Below are 24,357 nucleotides of genomic sequence, written 5' to 3'. Positions count from 1 at the left end.
TACCATATGTTACTAAATAAAAATTGTTTTAAACCGAAAATGTGGCATTTATAGTACATACCTCCAAAAGAAGTTTAGAGTACTAGTAAGGGGCCAAAAGTTTAAAGCAGCAATAGTTAAAGACAAAAGTACACATGATTATTACAAAAACATATTAAAACCTTATAAGAGCCCAAATAAAACCTCATAAAATCATCAAAGTGACAAATGCACAAAAAGGAACTATACATAACCTGACACATTTTGGCATTTATAGTATGTGTCATGTGAAACCATAGGTCTAATTCTACTTCCAGGATACTAGGGTTGCCAAGTCCAATTCAATAAACATCTGGGGACTTCGCAGGCAGAGCCAGGAGACTTTGGGGGTGGAGCCAAAAGCAAGAGTGTGACAAGCACAACTGAACTCCAAAGGGAGTTCTGCCATCACATTTAAAGGGACTACACACCTTTTAGAGAGGTAGTTCCGTGGCACAGAGCGGTAAGGCTGCAGTACTGCAGTCCGAGCTCTCTGCTCATGACCTGAGTTCGATCTCAGCAGAAGCTGGGTTCAGATAGCCGGCTCAAGGTTGACTCAGCCTTCCATCCTTCCAAGGTCGGTAAAATGAGTACCCAGCTTGCTGGGGGGGGGGGGCGGGAGTATAGATCAGTGGTCCCCAACCTTTTTGGCACCAGGGACTGGTTTTGTGGAATACAATTTTTCCATGGACCGGGGGGGGGGGGAGGGGGCGATGGTTTCAGGCAGGCCTCGGATTCAGTGAGAGCTCACAGGAGCACAGCTCCTGAACCTTTCTAACAGTTCCACCTTCTCCTTCCCACCTTGTCCACTGAACAGTAGGTGCAGCTGCATAACAATCCCTGTATGAGTTCCACCACCTTTTTTCCTACAAAACGGTCCCTGGTTTCAGGATGATACAATTGTGCACTTTATTTCCATTAGTTTGGCATAGTAGTTAAGTGTGAGGACTCTTATCTGGGAGAACCAGGTTTGATTCCCCACTCCTCCACTTGCAGCTGCTGGAATGGCCTTGGATCAGGCATAGCTCTCACAGCGTCGTCCTTGAAAGGGCAGCTTCTGTGAGAGCTCTCTCAGCCTGACCCACCTCACAGGGTGTCTATTGTGTGGGAGGAAGATAAAGGAGATTGTAAGCTGCTCTGAGACTCAGATTCAGAGTAAAGAGTGGGATATAAATCCAATGTCATCTTATTATTACATTGTAATATATAATGAAATAATTATACAACTCACGGCCCAGTTGCTAACAGGCCATGGACTGGTACCGGTCCACAGCCCAGGTGTTGGGGACCCCTGGTGTAAATGACTGGGGAAGGCAATGGCAAATCACCCTGTAAAAAAGTCTGCCATGAAAAGGTCATGATACAACGTCACCCCAGAGTTGGAAACGACTAGTGTTTGCACAGGGGACTACCTTTATGTGCCCCTTTATGAGCCTGCTTCGGCGGGGAGGGCGGGGTTTAAATAAAAATTTATTATTATTACTACTTTACCTTTTTTTACCTTTTAAATGCCTTCCCTCCATTTGGAAATAATGGAGGACAGGGGCACCTTCTTTTGGGGCTCATAGAATTGGAGACCCTGGTCCAATCTTTTTGAAACTTAAGGGGTGTTTTGAGGAGAGACTCCAAATGCTATGCTGAAAATTTGATGTCCCTGCCTCAAAAAACAGCCCACTCCGAGCCCCAGCTACCCACAGATTGATTCTCCATTATATGGAGTGTCAATCATACATTTCCCTTCCCTCCGACCTCCTTTCTGATATTCCTGAAGTAGGGAAAGGATCTCCAAACCAGGGGATCCCCTGCTCTCAGCTGGGGATTGCAACCCTATAGGATACAGAGGAAGAATAATCTTACAGCAATGCTAACAAGCATTAGTGGGGAAAGGAACATACTTGTCTCAGATTTACAGCCGTGTATCTCATTTGAGAATATCTTGCTGTCCTTCCCTGTAGAAGTCAAGTGCACATTTGGTGGAGAAGCGCAAATAAATAAATCAATACAAATTAAGCAGCAGTACCCAAAATCATGTTCCCAAGAACATAAATGTGTCATGAGAGAACAGTTAGCATGCCGGGAGAAATGTAACGACAGGCTACTGCAGTGGTTAAAGCGTTGGACTAGGATGTGGGAGACCCAAGTTTGAATCTCTTCTCTCCTATGGAAGCTCACTGGGTAACTTCAGGCCCATCACACACTCTCAGCCTAGCTTAACTTCCTGGAATGTTCATTGTGAGGATGAAATGAGGAAGAGGAGAATGATGCTCTAAGCTGCACTGTGTCCCCATTAAAGAGGAAAAGTGGGGAGTAAAGAGAAGTTTTGACTCAAAGAGGAGGATGCCTGTTGCATTTCTGCATGAGTCTGCATAAGAGCCAGTATGGCTGTTGTGTTTATAAAATAGAGAGAATAATGCAAGCTGACTTGGGGCCTCATTGGGGAGAACAATGGGGATATAATATTTTTAAGTGATTCATTGTTCTAGCTTTGCTTCATTCCCATCAAACTCTGAAGAAAGTGGGAAATCCTGCCGTGTCTCTACAGAAAGTGGGAGATTCCTGCTATTAGGGGTATGCAAAAAAAAAATGGTATTTTCTCGGTTTAGGTGTACTGAACCTGAAAAATACCTGCCTAAATGATGCAGCCATTCCTGATGTATACAACAGTTCAGTTACCAGCCAGTTATGCCTCTGGATGAGTCATCGATCTGGGCTGCCAGTCAGGAGGCTCCTCTGGTAATGCAGCCCACAAGAAGTGGGATCTCTGTGGATGAATAGTTGTTTGCAGGAGTCATTTTGTAAAAAAAGAGGTGCCAGAACTCATTAGCACAACTCATTTGCATAGCTCATTTGCATATGCCACACATCCCTGACATCACCGGGAAGTGTACTAAATTATATCAGCTCATCATCCACCTTAAAATGCTTCTTGAATTATAACTGTCATAATAAAACCTTACTCCCATCATACTGTTTAAATTACTTTTTTCCTATGTGGCCACAGTGGCATGATGAAGATTCCCATCAGTCTGCTTTATATGTTTTGGTTATTTTCCCATTTTTTGTGGAGGGAAATATTAGAAAGTTTGTCAAATTTTAGAGTTCAGCAAAATTCTCACAGGGAGCTTGAACAATGGAGCCAAGGGGTTTTTTTTTTGGGGGGGGGGGGTTGGGGGGGAGGGGGGTAAGAAAGAAAGAGCACAATAAAATTTAGAGGTTCCAGAGCTCTGCTGCTATAAGCTCCTGCCCAAAATTAGGCCTGTTTTTTTGTCCCTTTGTTCACATGTTTTAGAAATAAATCATTCTAGGGGAGAAAGGATGGAAGGTGGTGCCTCCAGTGATATCTCACAAAGAAAGTGTTCTTCATAGGATTGCCAGTTACCACCTTTTAAAAAACTGGTATCCTTTTAACATCAGTTTAATCTTCAAGCAATTAACAGGTGATGCTATTCACCTTCATGCCAGGAAAAGCTTCCACTGCCCATTTTCACTAATTCAAACTGTATTGAAAATAGACAGGACTTTACCCCTCTCTCAGCCAGCTGGTAACCTTAGGTCTTCAAGAGTCACAATTTGGGAAATATGGAGTTAAAGTATAAATAATTTTTTGGCACTACTCACGGAAACTGGGATTAATTCCACAACACAGTCACCTCAGTAGAATAAGCCCAACCTGGGTGGAACTCTAAATAGCTATGCAAAAGCAAAGTGACTAACTTTGTGAAATTCTTATGCATCAATTTGCGTAAATAAATTTAAAAACGAAGAAAGGGCATCAGAAGCCAGCTTTCAGGAAGTACAAATATGTTATTTGTTCCACATGCCTTGAAGCATGATATTTGCTTAACACCTTTGTATTTGTTCCACGTGTATTTTTCAGGATCTTTAAACTGAAGGTTTTCACACACCATAGGAAAGTGAAGGGGGGTGCAATGGGTCTGTTTCTCAGTCACATTTTAATCAGGCATCAACTAAATATCATGTGTCAGATGAAGGCAAATACACTTTTCTCACAGTACACCATAGCTCTAGGGGGTGCTGTCAGAGTCAGATTATGGGTTGGAAGTCCTGGGATAGGTTCAGCTGGGGTGGGAGTGAGGATGGCTAAGGTATGCTTGCAGCTTCAGCATTTGAAATATTTGTTGACATCTAAAGACCATTAAGTCCAGAGATGCCAACTGCACCGCGCGTAGCTCTGTCTAATGTCTGTCCTACTTTCATCCAAGGAGTGCAGGGTGGCAGACATCGTTGTCCTCTCCCTCAGTTTATCCTCACAACAACCCTGTGAGGTAGGTTAGGTTGAGAGAAAAAGAGTGGACTATCATCACCAGCAAGTTAAATATTAGAATGTGAATTTTGGCCAGGGTTTCTAGGTTCTAGTCTGCTGCTCTAATCACAATACTCATCGTCAGTGTAAGGTCATCGTGAGGTATTACAGACAGGATGAGAAATTTGTACAGGCCAGTTCACATATTGTAAAACCCCTGTTGCTGCCTCAAGGACTTTCTATCAGACAGAAGTTGTTCAATTTGTTTGACTAGCGTGGCAGCCAACCTCATGATAAACAATCTCCCACAAGCCACTTGGAGGCAACAAGACTGCCTGTGTGCTATTTATCACCTCTAGGATCTTATAAAGTTCCTAAGTTCGTTTGGCTGGAGAGATATTTGAAACTGAAGTTCTTGCATTAATGAATTAAGGTGCTGGAATACTGGGACTAGCAAATGTCAACAAAGTAAAAGCTGTTCAATATTACATTTATAAACTCTGTTTCATATATCCTTTGTTTGCCCCGTATCTATCCACTTAATTTCCAATTCACCAAGGAATTCAGAGGACCTAACTAGGCTACATTATCCTTGATTCCTCCCTCAGTCCAGCACCAGGACTTTTGATCAGATGTGCCCTGTGAGTGCTGTGCTCAGAACTCAGTTGCCAGGCTCATATAGAAAGAGGGCTTAAGCTAGGCTTGCCAATCCCCAGGTCCCAGCAGGGGTTCTCCCGCTTTCCCAGGCTCCTTCCCACTCCCAGTCAGCTGGCCAGTGGGGGGAAGCGCCTTCCCCAAAGCCATCATGTGCCTTTTCCCCTCTGGAGGCTTTAGTCTCTACTCGAGAAAGCCTTCCTCTACCTTTTTGGATGGTGTGTCTGCATCTTTAAGGCTGAAGGGGAGCGGGGGGGGGGGGGAGGAGGAGGCAGAACAACATGGCTGTGAAAGGAGCCCAGACCCTGCGTTTGTTGCACAATCCTTGTAGAGGTCATTTGCATAGAGTGAAGGTAAACTTGAACCTTTAGTTGCCCCGTGTTACTATGAAAAACTTGAAAGTCCAGCAACTCGTGAGTAGAGGTGCCAATCCCCAGGTGGGGGCAGGGAGCGCTGGTTTGGAGGCCCTCTGGAGCTTCGGGGTCATCAGAAACGGGAGTGGGGGGTGGAAGGAGGGAAATGTCTGCTGGACCATAAGGTATAATGGAGAATTAATCCCAGAGTATCTGGGGCTCTGGAGGAGCAGTTTTCAGCATAGCATCTGATAAGTCCCCTCAAAATGCTCTCAGTTTCAAAATTGGACTAGGGGGGTTCAATTTTATGAGACCCAAAAGAAGGTGCCCCTATCCTTCATTATTTCTAATGTAGGGAAGGCATTAAAAAGGTATGTGGTCCCCTTAAATGTGATGGCCAGAACTTCCTTTGGAGTTCAATTGTGCTTGTCACAACTTTGCTTATGGCTCCACCCGCAAAGTATCCTGGCTCCACCCCCAAAGTCCCCAGATATTTCTTGAATTGGGCTTGGCAACCCTAGCTTAAGCCTCCCCCCCGCCAACCATTTTCCTAACTTGAAATGGTCCCAGAGAGTTGCTTTTTGCCATGTTTAGGAAACCTACATATAGCAAATTCCCCTGCCAGTCAGGGAAATGACAACAGCTGGGGAGGAAATCTTCATCTTCTCTGGCATTCACACTGCATCTGAATCCATATCAGGGCTCTGCACACTAAGTTCCAAGCATAGATATCACAAGGCAGGTCTGATCAAATGTCTTTATATTGGACTTGGGGAGAACAGGAGGACAAAGTAATGTATAGCTAGGTCCTCAGGGTTATATTTGTGGGTTGTTCCTCCCTATCAAAGCAAGCCAAGGTCACTCAGTGAACTGCATGTCAGAATGGGGCCTAGGCCAGGTCTGTATTCTAAAATACCTGGAGGCTTTGAATCCAGGAGGGGAAGGGGTTTGGAGAGGAGAGGGGCCTTAGCATGGTACAATGCCATAGAGTACATCCGTCAAAGCAGCCATTTTCTCTGGGGAGCTGATCTCTGCCAGCTGGAGATCAGTTGTAAAAGCAGGAGATCGCCAGGCCCCTCCTGGAGGCTGCCAACCTTATGGGGCCTTGAACCCAGGTTTCCCAGTTTTTACACCTTTAGCAACTACAACACACGTGTACTGCCGATTTATCTCTACAAGGAACACAAGTTGGTCTCAAATACATGGTGCTCCAACACTTAACGAGATGAAGAGTTAACAAACAGACAATACCAGGTTCCATGCAAGTATAATTTAGAGCTAACAATTAATTAGAAATAAATAATTAAGAATAAACCCTGAATTAGTTAATGGACATCAATTTTACTGCCACAAAGATGTAAATTAAATTCAAGATCTGAAGCTCCAGAATATCAAGGCTATATCAACAATAACAGCATTGCCTTCTAAAATACAATTACAACACTCCATCTATCCAAACTGAGCAGTTGTAGCTTTCTATTTTCAGTTGACATATCTTTCAGATTAATTTAAAAACCTGAACATTTCTACAAAAATGCACCAGAGAGTGGGGCACATTGACAATGTTACAGACACTAGCTATTGTTCATTGTTCCAGTTTCACAGGCAGCTTTTCAGCATTTGAATTGAAATACTGTAAAAAGTTGCATAACAAGTCTTGTGTTTTTATTAAACCAACAAAGGAACATTTCCATTAAAGAGATGATGGCCATATCTTTGTGAAGAACCCCCCTGCCTTTGGACTATTAATGTTATTTCTGTCTATACTCTAACTGTAGGAGGGGGAAGTAAAGTAACAATTATGTGTTAAAAATACATCAAGTGTTTTGACATGTTTGTTTTCTTCACCTAGGATAATGAGCCCCAGCATCTGTTGGCTTTGTAACTTATTCCGAGATGGCACAAATGGAATCACTTCTAAGTAAGTACAATGCACTCTGAAACTAGCATGATTTCTAGAAGAAAACATGAAGAATGAAATCAAGAACTCAATCTCCTCAGGTCAACACAAGTCTTCAAGTTTCTCCAGAGCCTGTACAGAATCTATACTACAGGCATCAGTAGGTTTTATTCCAAACCAATGTAGTGCAATGATTAAAATGTCCAGCTAGGATTTGGGAGGCCCAGCTTCAAATTCCAGACTGTTTCTGCATAGGATTTTTGTGGCATTTTAGCATCTTAACTGTGTTGGTTTCTCTCCTTCCTTACAAACAGTATCAGGGCTTTTCTTGGTAGAAAAAGCCCAGCAGGAACTCATTTGCACATTATATTACACTCCCTGACATCATCGTTCCACACAGGGCTTTTCTGTAGAAAAAGCCCAGCAGGAACTCATTTGCATATTAGGCCACATCCTCTGATGCCAAGCCAGTCAAAACTTGTGTGTTCCTGCTCAAAAAAACCCTGAACAGTATAATTTGCAAGTCATTGCTTTATTGTGTTTTTTCCCTACATTTTTGGCCAAGGTTATTTTCAGACCAGTGGTCTGAAAAAATATGGAAAACATTCGGGGCGGGGGGAATACAACCAGCAATGATACTACATTCCACATTAGACTTTTAATCCTGGTTCAGCCCTGTCCCCAAACTGACATTCTACACTTGAATAATGGAATCATAGAAACCAACTCTATGAGTTTATAATTCTATTTTTCTAGTGCAGAAAATCAGTTTGAGTCTAGGTCTAGTGTAGAAATATATGTAAATCTACGTAGTTAAGAAGCCAATCTGGAGCAAAAACTATGTGGAGAGGTCCTAAGTCAGGGGTGTCAAACTTATTTGTTATGAGGGCCAGCTCTGACGTGAGACTTTGTTGAGCCGGGCCATGTGTATACCTATTTAAGATTAGGTAACAGATATAAACTTTAAAAAAGACACAGATAAAAACAATTAAATATTTTTTTGAAAAAACTTAAAGCATGCTTAAAACGTTAGCACTCATTGGTCTTAATGGTGCTTTTTTTATATCTCTTCCATGGGATCATGGGAACTGGGCAAAGGAAGCTCTGGCTCTTTCCTTCCTTCCCCAGGGGACCAGGAGGGGGAGGAACTTCAGTCAATAGAAGGAAGAGAGGCTGCAGCTCTGCTGTGCGACTGAGAGAGGCTAGAAAAACAAGCTCTGCCTCCCCCCCCCCTTCCTCCTTAAGGAAGGAGCCTCAACCAATAGAGAAAATAGAGTTTTTGCTATGTAGCTCCTGTGTGATTGAAAAAGCCATGCAAAGCAAGCTGTTATTGTAGAAGGAAGCAGATGACAACCCATTTTCAGGGGCCTGATAGGAGTCCTCCAGGGACCTGATTCAGCCCCTAGACACCCCTGCCTAGGTCTCTTAAACCAATGCTTTACAAATTTTCTGTCTTCAGAAAAACCTTGAACACCCACATGCTGTGGAGCCTCTGTACATTAGAAGGCATTGTAGGGAACACTGAGTTCATGCAAGATGCTGACAAAGGCCTGTGCCGTCTCTGAAATGCACTCAAATTACATGCTGCAGGGCTGAGTACTGGGTCCCATGCTCTTTAATTTACTCATAAATGATTTGGAGTTGGGAGTGAGCATCGAAGTGGCCAAGTTTGCAGATTACACTAAATTATTCAGGGTGGTGAGAACCAGAGAGGATTGTGAGACACTCCAAAGGAATCTGTTGAGGCTGGGTGAGTGGGCATCAACGTGGCAGATGAGGTTCAATGTGGCCAAGTGCAAAGTAATGCACATTGGGGCCAAGAATCCCAGCTACAAATACAGGTTGATGGGGTGTGAACTGGCAGAGACTGACCAAGAGAAAGATCTTGGGGTCATGGTAGATAACTCACTGAAAATGTCAAGACAGTGTGCGATTGCGATAAAAAAGGCCAACACCATGCTGGGAATTACTAGGAAGGGAATTGAAAACAAATCAGCCAGTATCATAATGCCCCTGTATAAATCGATGGTGCAGTCTCATTTGGAATACTGTGTGCAATTCTGGTCACCGCACCTCAAAAAGGATATTATAGCATTGGAAAAAGTCCAGAAAAGGGCAACTAGAATGATTAAAGGGTTGGAACACTTTCCCTATGAAGAAAGGTTAAACGTTTGGGGCTCTTTAGCTTGGAGAAACGTTGACTGCGGGGTGACATGATAGAAGTTTACAAGATAATGCATGGGATGGAGAAAGTAGAGAAAGAAGTACTTTTCTCCCTTTCTCACAATACAAGAACTCATGGGCATCCGATGAAATTGCTGAGCAGTCAGGTTAAAACGGATAAAAGGAAGTACTTCTTCACCCAAAGGGTGATTAACATGTAGAATTCACTGCCACAGGAGGTGGTGGCGGCTACAAGCATAGACAGCTTCAAGAGGGGGTTAGATAAAAATATGGAGCAGAGGACCGTCAGTGGATATTAGCCACAGTGTGTGTATATATATGTATTTGTGTGTGTGTGTACTATATATATATATATATATATATATATATATATATATATATATATATATATATATATATATATATATATAATTTTTTTTGCCACTGTGTGACACAGAGTGTTGGACTGGATGGCCTGATCCAACATGGCTTCTCTTATGTTCTTATGTTTTTAACTGATGGGCTCTTATGGAAGTGCACTGCAACAAAAGTTTAACAGCAGAGGACAAAGCTTTCAGAGAAATGTGTCAGCTATTAATAATTTTCTCATAGAGGAAGCTCTGGTCAGCTTCCAAGGAAATGGATTTTCCTTATCATCTTTAGCTGTGACTAAACTCTTATTGAGACCAATGGAACGAACAAATCAGGGCTAACTTATAAGATCCATTGCTTTCAGTGGTACTCTCATATGCAACTAACTAGCTAGATTGTGGTCACAGGTCTTACAAAGAACCTTATCAAAAGATATGTGCACAAAGCAGAACCAACATGAAATCATCTATACAAAATCTAGTCTGCTTTCTTGCATACAACTTGCAGATTCAGCATGGGCCTGAATCTCTTTTGCACTTTAAAGATGTACTTATACAACCAATTACCTGTTGTCAGCAAGTATCTCAGAGTATGCTCTCATACAAACAAACTTCAGTCAGTGCATATTTTGTGGGTGTTCATTTTGAAACTTTCTGGACCAAAACCATGCTTGGTGGGGGGATCCCTTGCTTTCTGTTTGGATGGGCAGACACACTGGTGTTTCTCTTCCAAACTTCTGGGGTGAGGTTAGAAATCTTTTATTTAGTAATAAAACCCATGGCACAGTGGCAAATCCCAGCAACCTCATTTGTTGGCTGTGGGGTATCAGCTATTGGCTAATTAAAGGTCTGTCACCATCTCTGACCTTCCATTGGCCCACTCCTCTGCCCCCACCTACTGCAGGCCCAGGAATGTTGAACAAACCATCAAAACAGTCTTATCTCAGAGAGACACAGATTTCTGTGCTTCTCTCAGTCTTGTCAACTGGCCTCAGAAACTGTAACCTCACGAAAGGCATCACAGCTGCCGCTGGCAACAGACCTCTGCAACCCTATCAATGGCCCACACAGACCACATCCCACACATGCAGCCTCTGAAGGCTGCTGAAATAGCCAGGGAGCCAAGCACCACCAGGCATTTCCTCAGAGGGCATGGCTATCCCACTTTTACTGTCTTTCCTGTCACTCCATCTCTCTCTTCCCCTCGAGCCTCTTGGTTGCCAAGTCTGGGAGAGAGCTATTCCACTTCCTGCCTCTAGGGTACACTGCCACCACTTGCTCTATTTCAGGGTTCCTGACTGAGAGGAACAGGATTTCCAATCCCCCTTTCCAGTTCTGAGGCCTGAGCTCAAGGTCTCTGTTACTCAGCACCTGGATGTTACAGGAACCAAAGTCTTTCTTTTGGAGACCCCTGGAAGATTGGCATCCTTGCCTTCTCCCTTCCCAGGACTATGTGGTACAGAGCTTTAATGCCAGCATTCAAAAGTAAAATATTTATTTATTTATTTATTTTAAAAAGGTTAAAGTTACAAGCATAATCTTAGCACAGCATACAATCAGCAGCTAGAAGATCAAATAAAAGTTGGTTTGAAACTCATGCTTGTGTCCATTGGCTTAAAAACTTGCCTGCCAGATGCTTAAGCAGAGCAGGCACATCTAAGCTTACTAAATTACAAAAATGTTCTAATGATACCTCATTGCTTCAGGCTTCCTGCATCCATCTAGGTCCAGCCACATGGTCACATATGGCTGCTGGCTACTGGGTGGAGAGTAACAGTCTGTTATCTTCAAGTGCCAGCTCCAAGAGAGAAGAGAAGACCTGCTCTTTTGAGCAAGCAGTTTTATTAATCCCCATGACTCCACCCACTTTACCAAGTCCACATAGGTTTAAGGCTTATTTTCCTGTTGTCCTCAGGGAGCCTCCTTTCTGGGAGGCATTCTGGGAAACCCCCATGCATTCTGGGAAATCTCCAGTTCATTTCTGGAGACCATATCTGGGGTTGGTCTAGCCCACCATGCTCCCCTCTCTGTTTCCTGCCTGGAGGAGGGGGATGCCCATTGGAATGAGGAGAATGATGTAAGGTGCTTTGCCTCCCCATGAAGAAAGACTGTCCTTTTCCTATGTAGAGGCTGCAGAATTGCCAACTTCAAGTTAGGAAATTCCTGGAGATTTAAGGGGTGAGGCCTAGAGAGGGTGGGGTTTGATGAGGGGTGGGACCTCAGACAGATAGAATGTGATTTCCTCCTGGGGAACCACTATTGCCAATCTCTAGGTGAGGGCTGGATATCTCTCAGAATTACAACTGCTCTCCAGATGGCAGAGATCAGCTTCCCTTGGGCGGGGGAATGAATGCCTTCACTTGGGTTGGTGGGAAGACAGCAGGGGGGGCAATCGCTCATAGCCTCCTTTTAGAGCCCGTTGTATTTTTCTTCACAATGGGCCTTACTCCTAATATGAAATAAACTTAACAGTGGATAAAACCAATTACTCTCAGCAGCAGGGATTAAAATAGTTCATTGCTATAAAGCAATTAGATAAGAAAGGGCCAGATTTTGTTTTATTTCCATTATATGCTTCTGTTTGGTGTGAATTTTTCTTAATACGTGTATAGAATCCAATAATCAGGGATTGTCTATGTCTTTGGCTTTGAGAGATGTACCAATTTAGAGGGTTTGCTAATTTGCAATTCTTTACCTGACAACAGACTGTGTAAACAGAATGCTGGACTACATGTTCCTTTGCTTGGATCCAGCATTGCACTTCTTACGTTCTTATGACTAGCTGAGTGTGTGATTGGCCCTTGGTCACCCAGCAAACTACCATGGCGAAGATAGGAGAGGGTTAAACCTGGATCTCTTAGATCGTAGTTCAGTACCTTAACCACTACATCGCTATGACATAGGGTTGCCAAGTCCAATTTAAGAAATATCTGGAGACTTTGGGGGTGGTGTCAGAAGATTTTGGGGATGGAGCCAGGCGACATTAGGGGTGGAGCCAAGATCAAGGCTGTGACAAGCATAGTTGAACTCCAAAGGGAGTTCTGGCCATAACATTTAAAGGGACAGCACACCTTTTCAATGCCTTCCTTCCATAGAAAATAATGAAGGATAGGGGCACCTTCTTTTGAGGCTCATAGAATTAGACCCCCTGGTCCAATCTTTTTGAAACTTGGGGGGGTATTTTGGGGAGAGGCACTAGATGCTATACTGAAAATTTGGTGCCTCTACCTCAAAACACAGCCCCCCCCCCCAGAGCCCCAGATACCCGCGGATCAATTCTCCATTATTTTCTATGGGAATAAATCTCCCTAGGGAATAAGAGAGTTCCCAGCAGACATTTTCCTCCCCTCCCCCTGCTTTCTGATGACCCTGAAGCGGGGGGGAGGGCCTCCAAACCGGGGGATCCCCTGCCCCCACCTGGGGATTGGCAACCCTACAATGACACAAGAATATTTAGGATGCATTATATCAAATAGTATACTACATTAATATCACTAGAGCAACATAACACCATATGGAGTTGCTGGTAGATTTGCCAACTCTGGATTGGGAAATTTGTGAAGATTTGGGTGGATGGAGCCTGGGTAAGGCAGGGTTTGGAGAGGGAGCAGACTCAGTCCTATAATTCCATATAATTATTTCTAAAGCACCCATTTTGCTCCAGGGGACTGATCTTCATACTCTGAAGATCCACTGCAAGCCTCACCTGGAGGTTGGCAACCCTGAAATTTGAAGGTGTTGCAAGCACACCTACAGCAATGTGCAGGCTCAAGGCTCCAAACGATAACAACCTGGAATGCTTCCGTCAGCAAGATAATCTTCTTATTTGCTAACAAAAAATACAGTGCAGACCTGGGGGTTTTAGTAGAATAAGCTACCAATGCTCCAAGGCGATAATAGAGATGATTAGAAAGAGACTAGACTCTAAAATCCTGCAAACAGCTGTTGGGCCAGGCAGGTTTCTAAAGCTTTTATTTGGGCTTGGCATGCAAAGGCCAATTTTGTTTTTAATCAAGAATGGATTATAATACTGAAGTGAATAATAATTAAAGGGGCTTTGGTGAGTAGTTGGTAACTGATGTGAAGCCAAGAGTGAATGAAGGAAACCACCCTGTAGCTTTCAGTGTGGAGTCTGATACAACAGCACCTGTAATGGCTAATCCACTGCATTCCTTTTAATATGAAATATCTAGTCATTTCATTTCCCTTTTCCTAACCAATTATAAGCACAGAACAACCTTTACTTACAGTATTCAGTTTCCTTTGCAAAGTAGTATAGAAATTATAACTGCATCATCTCTTTCTTGTGTCTGAAACAGAATATGTCTGGACGAAGTGCTACAGTGGTCTCAGTCTTTTGAAAAGCTGATGGCTACTAAACGTAAGTAGTCATATTAATAGTGACTGGAGCACTAATATGGTGCAGGAATTGAGGAGGGAGAATACCTTGGTTAACACCGAAGGATAGTTCATACGTTTGATGAATGCTAAAACATTCTTAGTGAAGTAAAGTTTAGGGTCATAGGATATCATTTCTCACACATGACATAACTAGAGCATGAGTACATACAGTATGCCTGATCCTTCTCTTTTTTGAGGTGGAAGAATTCACAGGGATAAGATAGTTCTTGAGTTGGGCCTGGCAACCCCATCTGGGGACTTTGGGGGTGGAGCCAGGAGCAAGGGTGTGACAAGCATGATTGAACTCCAAAGGGAATTCTGGCCATCACATTTAAAGGGACTGCATAACTTTTAAATGCTTTCCCTCCATTTGGAAGTAATGAAGTATAGGGGTACCTTCTTTGGGGATCAACCTGGTCCAATCTTTTTGAAACTTGGGGAGATGGGGGGTTGAGGAGAGGCACTGGATGCTGCACTGAAAATTTGGTGCCTGTACCTCAAAAAACAGACCCCCCCCCCCTCCAAGCCCCAGATACCCACAGATCAATTCTCCATTATACCCTATGGGAACTAGTCTCTGCAGAGTATAGTGAAGTACACAGCAGACATTTTCCCACCCCCACCCCCCACTTTCTGATAACCCTGAAGTGGGAGGAGGGCCTCCAAACTGGGTGATAGTATGTGTGAATGGATATAGTTACCACATTCTAACCAGAGCTCCACCACTGAGTTTCATTGTAGGAAAATGACTGCCAGGAGGGCAGCTTTGGCACTGTGCCCCAGGGAAGCTCAGAAGGTGTGGAGGCAGTAAGCAAGCCTAGATGGGAGACCAATGGCTTTCTGGGCCAAGGTGGTTTAAGGCAAAGGCATAGCTATGAAAAGCATAGGATTGCCAATCCCCAGTTGGGGGCAAGGGATCCTCCAATTTGGAGGCCCTCCACCTACTTCAGGGTTATCAGAAAGTGGGGAATAGGAAATATTCACTGAGCACTCCATTATACCCCTTGGAGATGAGTCCCCATAGGGTATAATGGAGAATCAATCTGTAGGTATCTGGGGTTCAGAGGGGGCAGCTTTTTGAGGTAGAGGTACCAAATTTTCAACATAACATCTGGTACCTCTCCTCAAAAACCTTCCCAAACATCAAAAAGATTGACTAGGGGATTTACTTTTATGAGCCCCAAAGTAGGTGCCCCCTCCTCCATTATTTCTAATGAAAGAAAGGTATTTAAAACAGTCCCTTTAAATGTGATAGCCAGAAGTTCAATTGTGCTTGTCACAACCTTGCTCCTGGCTCCACCCCCGAAGTTCCCAGATATTATCTGAGTCAGACCTGGCAACCATAGGAGACCAGGGGCTGGCTAACAAGCAGGGCACAGAAAAGAAGAAGGCAGAGCTTTAGCTCAAGGGCCAGTTGTGGCACTGGGGCTATAGAAAGAGAGGAAGGGACAATGGAAGGAGGCTGGCTGGAGGGAGACAACACAGGAGCAGAAGGGAAAACACAAGCCAGCAAGGAGAAGGAGACAGGCTGCAGTGTTATTGCTCTTCTCCCATGTAATGCGTTGTAACCCAAAGCTGGGTGAAGTTAACCACGCATTCAGGTGTTTGTATTGGTCCATAAAACAACCTATGTAAGAAAGGAACCTATGGGCTGGTCCTTTAAAGATTCCGTGGACCCCAAGTACAACATCCCCCTGGGCACTACAGGACAAAACATGCAAACCCAATGATTTGCAAGGAAAGTCATTTGGATTTTCAGGAATGAATATGTCAGGCCCTGACCTGGATAGCCCAGGCAAGCTCAATCTTGTCAGGTCTCAGAAGCTAAACAGAGTCAACTCTGGCAAGTACCTGGATGGAAGATCTCCTTGAAATACCAGAGCCTGGAGGTAGGGGCAGGCTTTGTTCAGCAACCTCTATGGATATCCTTCATACCCCCAGTAGGCGTCAATCACCAGATCATTGGGACTGAGTCAGAGTACCAGGTATGATATGATCTGAGAACTGCCCAACTTCTGGTTGCCCTACCTAGCACAACTGGCCCAAATAGATGTTTATGTAGCCAGCCCTGAGGTTATGTGGAACTAGCACATCTACCCTAGGAATCATTAGGAAAGGAATTGGGAATAAAACTGCTGCCAATATAGCATCAGCCCCTGTGCTGCCACATTTGGAATACAGCATACAGTTCTGGTCATGGCCTTTTGAAAGGATGTCAATGAGCTGGGAAAAGTGCAGAAAGGGCAAACAGAATGTTTGTGGAGCTGGAGAGCCTGCTCTATAAGGTAAGGCTAAAACGTCTGAGGATTTTTAGTTTAGAGGAAAAGGAAACTATGGGTGACATGATAGAAATGAACAAAACTATGCCTGGTATACAAGCTATTCTCCCTCTCCCATACGTGACTAGTGTCAACCAATTAAAACTGACTGGTAGCAGAGTCAATACAGATGAAAGGAAGTCTCTCTCTCGGCTTGGCTTCGCGAACGAAGATTTAAGAAGGGTGCAATAGTCCACGTTTGCTGCAGGCTCGCTGGTGGCTGACAAGACCAATGTGGGACAGGCAGGTCCGGCCACAGCGGCTGCAGGGAAAAGTCTGATTTAGGGTTGGTCCTGTAGCAGTGCGATTCTTCCTCAATCTCCTTTTGTCCTCAAGACCAGCTATGCGTGTGTTCTCAAAGGAAGAGACAGCCTGGTGGATGGTGTGCCTCCATGCTTTGCGATCTGAGGCTAGGTCAGACCACTGGTGATGGTTGATGCGACAGGTGCTAAGGGATTTCTTCAAGGAGTCCTTGTACCTCTTCTTTGGTGCCCCTCTATTACGATGGCCGGTGGAGAGTTCGCCATACAGGGCAATCTTGGGAAGGCGGTGGTTTTCCATCCTAGAAATATGACCTGCCCAGCGCAGCTGCGTCTTCAACAGCAGTGCCTCGATGCTGGTAACCTCTGCCCGCTTGAGGACTTCAGTGTTGGTCACAAAGTCACTCCAGTGGATGTTGAGGATGGTGCGAAGGCAGCGCTGATGAAAGCGCTCAAGGAGTCGCAGGTGATGACGGTATAAAACCCACGATTCGGAGCCATAGATGAGGGTTGTCATCACAACCGCTTTGTAAACATTGATCTTTGTGCCTTTTTTCAGATGCTTGTTGCTCCACACTCTTTTGTGCAGTCGGCCAAATGCACGGTTTGCCTTTGCCAGCCTGTTGTCAATCTCCTTGTCGATCTTGGCATCTGAGGAGATGATGCACCCCAGGTAGCTGAACTGCTGGACTGTCTTCAGAACTGATTCACCCACAGTGATGCAGGGAGGGTGATAATCTTCCTGGGGTGCAGGCTGGTGGAGAACTTCTGTCTTCTTCAGACTAACTTCTAGGCCGAATAGCTTGGCAGCCTCTGCAAAGCAGGACGTCATATGCTGCAGAGCTGATACCGAGTGGGAGACGAGTGCAGCATCGTCAGCAAACAGTAGCTCTCGGATGAGTTTTTCCATTGTCTTGGAGTGTGCCTTTAGTCGCCTCAGGTTGAACAGGCTGCCATCGGTGCGATAGCGGATGTAGACACCATCGTCCTCATCTAGATCTACTGCGGCTCTTTGAAGCATCATGCTAAAGAAGATCGTAAAGAGAGTTGGCGCGAGAACGCAGCCTTGCTTTACACCTGTGCCTATTGGGAAGGGCTCCGAGAGGTCGTTGCAGTGTCTGACTTGGCCTCGCTGGTCTTCGTGTAGCTGGATGATCATGCTGAGGAACCTTGGGGGACATCCTAAACGTTCCAAGATTTGCCACAGGCCTTTCCTGCTAACGGTATCGAAAGCTTTGGTAAGGTCGACAAAAGTCACATACAGACCCTTGTTCTGTTCCCTGCATTTCTCTTGGAGCTGCCTGAGAACAAATACCATGTCGGTGGTGCTCCTGTTAGCTCTGAAGCCGCACTGGCTCTCTGGGAGGAGTTCTTCTGCAATGGTGGGCACCAGTCTGTTCAGGAGTATTCTGGCAAGGATTTTGCCTGCGATGGAGAGCAGGGTTATCCCCCGGTAGTTGGAGCAGTCTGACTTTTCCCCTTTGTTCTTGTATAGGGTGATGATGATTGCATCGCGAAAGTCCTGTGGTAATTTGCCTTGTTCCCAGCAGGTGACAAGTACTTTGTGAAGTGAGCTATGTAGTACTGTGCCCCCATGCTTCCAGATCTCTGGTGGAATTCCATCAACTCCTGCTGCCTTGCCACTTTTCAGTTGCTTGATGGCTTTAACAGTCTCTTCTAGGGTGGGGATCTCATCCAACTCTGTTTTCACCGGTTGAAGTGGGGTGAGGTGGATTGCTGAATCTTGAACTACGCGGTTGGCACTGAAGAGAACCTGAAAATACTCCGACCACCGGTTCAGTATGGATGCCTTGTCTGTGAGGAGCACTTGGCCGTCTGCACTATGCAAGGGACTCTGAGCCTGATATGATGGACCATATACTGCCTTCAGGGCTTCGTAGAACCCTCTTAAATCACCAGTGTCTGCACACAGCTGGGTTCTCTCTGCAAGCTTGGTCCACCACTCGTTCTGAATGTCTCGAAGCTTGCGCTGGAGGTTGCTACATGCAGCGCGAAAGGTTGCTTTTTTCCCAGGACAGGAGGGCTGAGCAAGATGTGCTTGGTAGGCAGATCTCTTTTTTGCCAGTAATTCTTGGATCTCTTGATTGTTCTCATCAAACCAGTCCTTGTTCTTCCTTGTGGAGAACCCGAGGACTTCTTCAGAGATCTGCAGGACGGTAGTTTTTAGGTGTTCCCAGAGTGCTTCTGGAGAAGGGTCTGTGGGGCAACTGAGGTCCTCAATTCTTGACTGGAGTTTTGCCTGGAAGGCAGCTTTAACTTCGGCTGACTGGAGGCTGCCAACCTGAAACTTCCTCCGAGGGATACCTCCTCTCCTGGGTGTGGGTTTAAAGTGAAGACGGAGATTGCAGCGTACAAGACAATGATCCGTATGACATTCTGCGCTGGGCATTACTCGGGTGTGTAAGACATCTCGAAGGTCTCTCTGGCGCACCAGAATGTAGTCGATAAGGTGCCAATGCTTGGACCGTGGGTGCATCCAGGTTGTCTTCAGACTGTTCTTCTGCTGGAAGATAGTGTTGGTGATGGTGAGCTGGTGCTCCATGCAGAATTCTAGCAGGAGGCGCCCGTTGTCATTGCAGTTGCCAATGCCGTGTTTGCCAAGTACTCCTTTCCAGGCTTCCGAGTCTTTACCTACTCTGGCATTGAAGTCGCCAAGGATGATCACCTTGTCCTCTGTAGGGGTCTTCCGTACGAGGTTGCGTAGATCAGCATAGAACTTGTTCTTTTCTGCAGGATCTGCTTGAAGGGTTGGGGCATACACACTGAAGAGTGTTGCATGCTGCTTGTTTTGAAGTGGGAGGCGCATGGACATGATGCGATCTGAGTGACCTGTTGGAAGGTTTTCGAGTTTGGAGGCAATGGAGTTCCTGACCATGAAGCCAACGCCAGAAAGGCGGCTCTCAGCCTTTGACTTACCCGACCAGTAGAGGGTATAGCCAGCACCGTGTTCTTGAAGACTACCTTCCTCAGGGAAACGGACCTCACTGAGAGCTGCTATGTCGATATTCAACCTGAGAAGTTCGTGGGCAACTAGAGCAGAGCGTCGTTCAGGGCGACCACTGCCTACTGTGTCAAGCATGGTTCTGATGTTCCAACACGCAAGCTTTAGTCTTTGCACACTTTGTGAGGCAGGTGCATGCCTTTTCTTTGTTGTTATTTTTCGACCGCAAGTAAGGATGCCCGTTGACCGCGGCTAGCCAACTGGGGTGGGGGAGACGAGCTTTGTTTAGGCCACCTTTTCTAGGCCCCTCTCCGTGTGGAGCAAGCAGTGCTGTCCCTAGATAAGGCTGCTTGGTCGTTCAGGGTGCTGCCGAAAGATGCTTTCGTCTCCGGGTTAGCATCAGGCGACCAATATCCTGAACCGCCTACATGCAGGATCGGGACTGCGGCTTCCAGTGGCACCTTCCACCTGCCGTTTCGCCCCTTGCCTATCGCTGCAGGACTTGATGCGTTGTGGGTTGTGTGTGTGGATATGCCCTTCAGGCCTGCGCAGAGGAATTTTTTAGGTGAAGCGCAGTGTGCGCGGTACTGGCTCCACCCTTTCACTTGGGGGTCATCTGCCATGGCCCAGTAAGCCGGGACGCCGGCAGTGAGTCCTCCAGGTGGTAGGTGTTACATTAACGAGCTCTATCTGCCCGGGTTTGATGTTAGAGTTTTCCTTCTCTTAGGCTGACGAAGTTGGTGGGCCCAGCCTGCCCATCCGGTTATACCGCCGGACAATTCGGTCGCACCATGACGTAGCAAACTCTGTGAAAACGGGGGGGACCAGCGAGAAGGTGTTGCTACGGATGCAGTAATGCAGGAGAGGCCATTGCAGTGACCATCTGCCAGGCATAGCCAGACAGTGACCACGCGGCGTTCACTACACCGGGAGAGGAGAGGCTATGTATTGCGCATGCACTTTCCCTGGGGGGGTAGGATTCCCAGAGGGAGCCCACCCCCCACCACCACCCCTGAAAGGAAGTACTACTTCATACAATAGGTAATTGACTTGAGCCATCCACTGCCACAATGGCAATGGCCATTGGCTTGGATGGGTTTAAAATGGGAATTAGACAGATATATGGTGTACAGGTCTGTTGCCATGACAACCAAATAAGTTCTCTGTGTTCAAAGATGGAGTACCTCTAATTAGCAGATCAATGGGTGAACAGATGAGAATGACTGCAAGCAGGCTTTACATATTGGCTTCCCTGTAGTAATTGAATGGCCACTGTTGGAAACAGGATTCTGTGCTAGATGGAACATTGGTTTGATTAAACGTAGATATCTTTATGCTGCGTTCCCTCTCCTCTTCCTGTGTCTTTAAAAAAAATGTGAGAACGTGCTGGACATTATTGGTTGTTGCTGGGGGGTGAGAGTGAAATATACAACAAAAATGACATCATATCACATTTGATTAAGAACACAAAGGCAAGAAGAAGGGGAAGTTGATAGTGGGATTGTCATTTTTTTTGGTAACAATCCTTGACTACTGATTTCCAGCCTCTTCTGGCAAAGACTTCTTCTATGGGCATTTTGATTCTAAATACTAACGGTGATTTTTTTCCCCCTGAATATAACCACTACATAATTTTCAGATGGGCGTATAATCTACAGATCCTACCTGAAGACAGAATACAGTGATGAAAACATTGAGTTCTGGCTTGCTTGTGAGAGCTTCAAAAAGATATCATCACAGAAGAAAAGAATTTCAGTGGCACAGAAACTTTTTCAGGACTACATCCAGCCTCAGTCTCCAAGGGAGGTAAATTAAAACTGTGAAGAGAAATATGGAATGACAGCTTTGGTTTTGGAGAAAGAGATGTGAATATTAGCCATTAAAACTAAAATGGTAGGCTACAATATGCAAAAGCAGTGTTCAAAACATCTCTCGTTTGGATGTTCAAATGTGCAAAAGCGGTGTTCAAAACATCTCTTGTTTGGATGTTCAAATATTGAACACTGTAATGGTGACTAAGGTAGTGTTGCTTCTTCCCATTTGCTCCAACTCTAATAATTAAATAGTAAACTTTCAGGGATTCCTACTTTTTCTAAGCCTTTCATGAAACTCCCATTCCCTAAATATCAGATATAGGAAAACAGTTGAAAGAGGAGCAGCAGATATGCATTCCAATTTAAATAGTAGTTTCCTCACTTCATATTTCTTTTGTTGTATCCTGTTCCCATGAAATTCCACGTGCAGCTCCACTTCCAAGTTTGATGTAGAAAAAGTAGGGGCCAAACTCTGGTTCCTTGGAAATTTGTTATCAGATCTCCTAATGCATACTTGGACCTTTAAAAGCAGCCATGGGGGGGGGGGGGGGAGGGATGGATATGCACCCCTACACATACTTCATGTTTTCCCCTGGCAACATCTCCAAGGCTGTTACTCATACCCACACACAAAACGAAAGAGATGTGCAAAGTGAAATCCAGACTCATCAGCTAATTTATAACAGGTTGGTGGCTGTGTCATTTTTTTAAAAAGCAGCTGCAAATGGGTTCCAGTTTGGACAGGGACATGGTGTTCCAAGGCCTGTAGCCAGAAACTTTTAGGTGGGGGGGCCCACAGAATAAAATTTCTGAAGGAGGGGCCTCCATTCTGGTGTCCCCCACTCTCTTCACCGCCGCTGCTCTGGCGGCCCCTGATCTCCCTGCCGTTCTGGCAGCCCCCGTCCCCCTCCGTGGCACCTCCCCCTCCCTTCCTCCCTCCCACCCGGTGAAATGCTGGCTCCTGAGGCTCTTTCAAGCCCCCCCCCCAACCAATCAGCTGATTGATGGGGAAAGCCGCAGGGAAGCCGTGCTCCTCTGCCAGCCTTCCAGTGGTCTCCAGACCGTTAGCCCTGGGGCGGCAGCAAAAGGAAGAACCAGCAAGTCCTGGAAAAGTGCCCGCTGCTGCCACTGCTTCCCTCCCCACTTCCCTCCCTGTGTGGATCGCGTGGAAGGAGGAAGAGGAAGGGAGAGGGAGGTGCTGTGGAGGGGGGCGGGGGCTGCCAGAGTGGCGGGGAGATCAGGAGCTGCCAGAAAAGTGGCAGTAAAAAGAACGGGGGCTGTGAGAGCTGCGGAGAGCGAGCTGCCAGGAGGGGCCATACAGGTCAAGGGGGGGGGGGGTTCGATGGAAAGGCTGGGGCCCCCAGGCCCCCATGGCTATGGGCCTGTGTTGCATAGGGGGTTAACCCCCCCCCCTCAATGATGCTTTATTCCTAATCAAATCTAGGTGGAGAGACAAGTTGCAATTAGCTTTAATAGGGAAAGGAGACACATGCCTTGTCTCTGCCAGTCTTTTAAAAAAAAATCTACCAAGACAGAATTTTGCATTGGGAAAATGGCACAATCAAGTTCAGCCCCTCACTTCAGGCCAGTACCATAAACTCAAACCAAACTGGACCTCCCCATGACTACTTTTTAGGCTTAAAAAAGTCAGGAGATCCTATCATGGATTTCGAATACGACATATCATTCGACTGTAAATAAGAGTGTGCTAAACCCTGAGATGTCCCATATAATGCCTGAAAAGAAATCACACGGCTCATGATCTACTGTTTGTAGACATCTTGAAACAGAGCTTTACTTCTCTGGCAAATTCTCAAGCATTGCTTTGCACCTGTCAGCGGAGGACGAATATATATAGGAGACAGAGATGGCTTTCCACATGGGGATGGGATTTAATGGCTTCCCTGTTGCTGCTGTGGCTGCAGGTAAAGCAGAGTAGCAACAGGGCTTCCACATGACAGCTTTCCTCAGTTTCCCTGCATCAGTTCTCCAGAAGTGGCCATTCTGGGCCTTCAGGACTTTTCAGGGTCTTCGGGGCTTTTGCAGTGTTTTTTTTAATTGGCACAAAACCATAATTATATAGATACACTGCTGTAACTACAGGATTAGCAGCTTCTCTAAACTCTCAACTTCCTGAGAGCCTGTAGTACATTTGAGTTCTATAGATATGCCTTCTTCTTTATACCTCTTCAAGGGAAAGGGATAGAGACTAGGGTTTTTAAAAATAAAAACTAATCTCTATCCATCTCCCTGTTAGAGGTATAAGGAAAAAGGCATATCTATAGAATTCAAATGTACTACAGGCTTTTGGTTTTGGATTTCACATTAAAGAGGTTACAGCGACTGAACAACAGTACCAAATAAATCTTTTCTACTGGAAGTGCTGTAAAAACTGTATTCTGCCAGGGCAATTAATGTGGAAGTCTCCAGAAAGTTTTTGTTACATGCTATGCCACTTCTGCCCTGCAAACATACCAATAGTGATGCACCATAAAAGCAGATGAACTTTGAAACTAGCTTATGATAACCATTTGAAGTACCTGATGTTTGCCAGTCTTTCTGATTGATGAAGTCTCAGTAAAGCTATCATTGGTTTGTCCAAACAGAGATGGCATTTAAGATCTAAGGTGGTTTCTAGTTGGGAAAAAACAAGACCGGGCATACAGAGTTCCCATCAACTAATAAGACTGGTAAATTTCAAATGCTGTCAGATGCATTACGCACAATGAATGTGGGCTTTCCCCAGTAGGATCTTCACACTGCAAAGTTATGCATCCCCAGCAGCTGTTATATAATGAGTTGGATTTCTTTTCCCATCATCATGGCAAAGCCTTGTAACTTCCAAATATAGGGCTGTAGATTATCATCCATGGGAGGGC

At 45.3% G+C, this 24,357-nt stretch overlaps 1 protein-coding gene and 1 long non-coding RNA gene across 2 annotated transcripts in view; one reads left to right on the top strand and one right to left on the bottom strand.

Moving 5' to 3' along the window:
• Positions 1–24,357, top strand: part of RGS13 (regulator of G protein signaling 13) — a 44,311-nt gene that overhangs the window by 18,832 nt on the left and 1,122 nt on the right. Inside the window, exons 2-4 of the mRNA XM_060233351.1 lie at positions 7,142–7,210; positions 14,043–14,104; positions 21,304–21,470. Coding sequence (XP_060089334.1) covers positions 7,146–7,210; positions 14,043–14,104; positions 21,304–21,470 — 294 coding nt within the window. The 5' untranslated portion in view covers positions 7,142–7,145. The remainder of the gene's footprint in view (positions 1–7,141; positions 7,211–14,042; positions 14,105–21,303; positions 21,471–24,357) is intronic.
• On the bottom strand, positions 13,460–24,089 carry LOC132567681 (uncharacterized). The gene is made up of 3 exons (XR_009555111.1): positions 24,019–24,089; positions 21,330–21,481; positions 13,460–13,575 (listed from the first exon to the last, which is right to left on the bottom strand). It is a non-coding gene; the product is annotated as an uncharacterized LOC132567681 (long non-coding RNA).

This window comes from Heteronotia binoei, chromosome 2, assembly GCF_032191835.1.
Source record: "Heteronotia binoei isolate CCM8104 ecotype False Entrance Well chromosome 2, APGP_CSIRO_Hbin_v1, whole genome shotgun sequence".
Lineage (NCBI taxonomy): Eukaryota > Metazoa > Chordata > Lepidosauria > Squamata > Gekkonidae > Heteronotia > Heteronotia binoei.
This window is presented reverse-complemented; position numbering and strand designations above follow the sequence as displayed.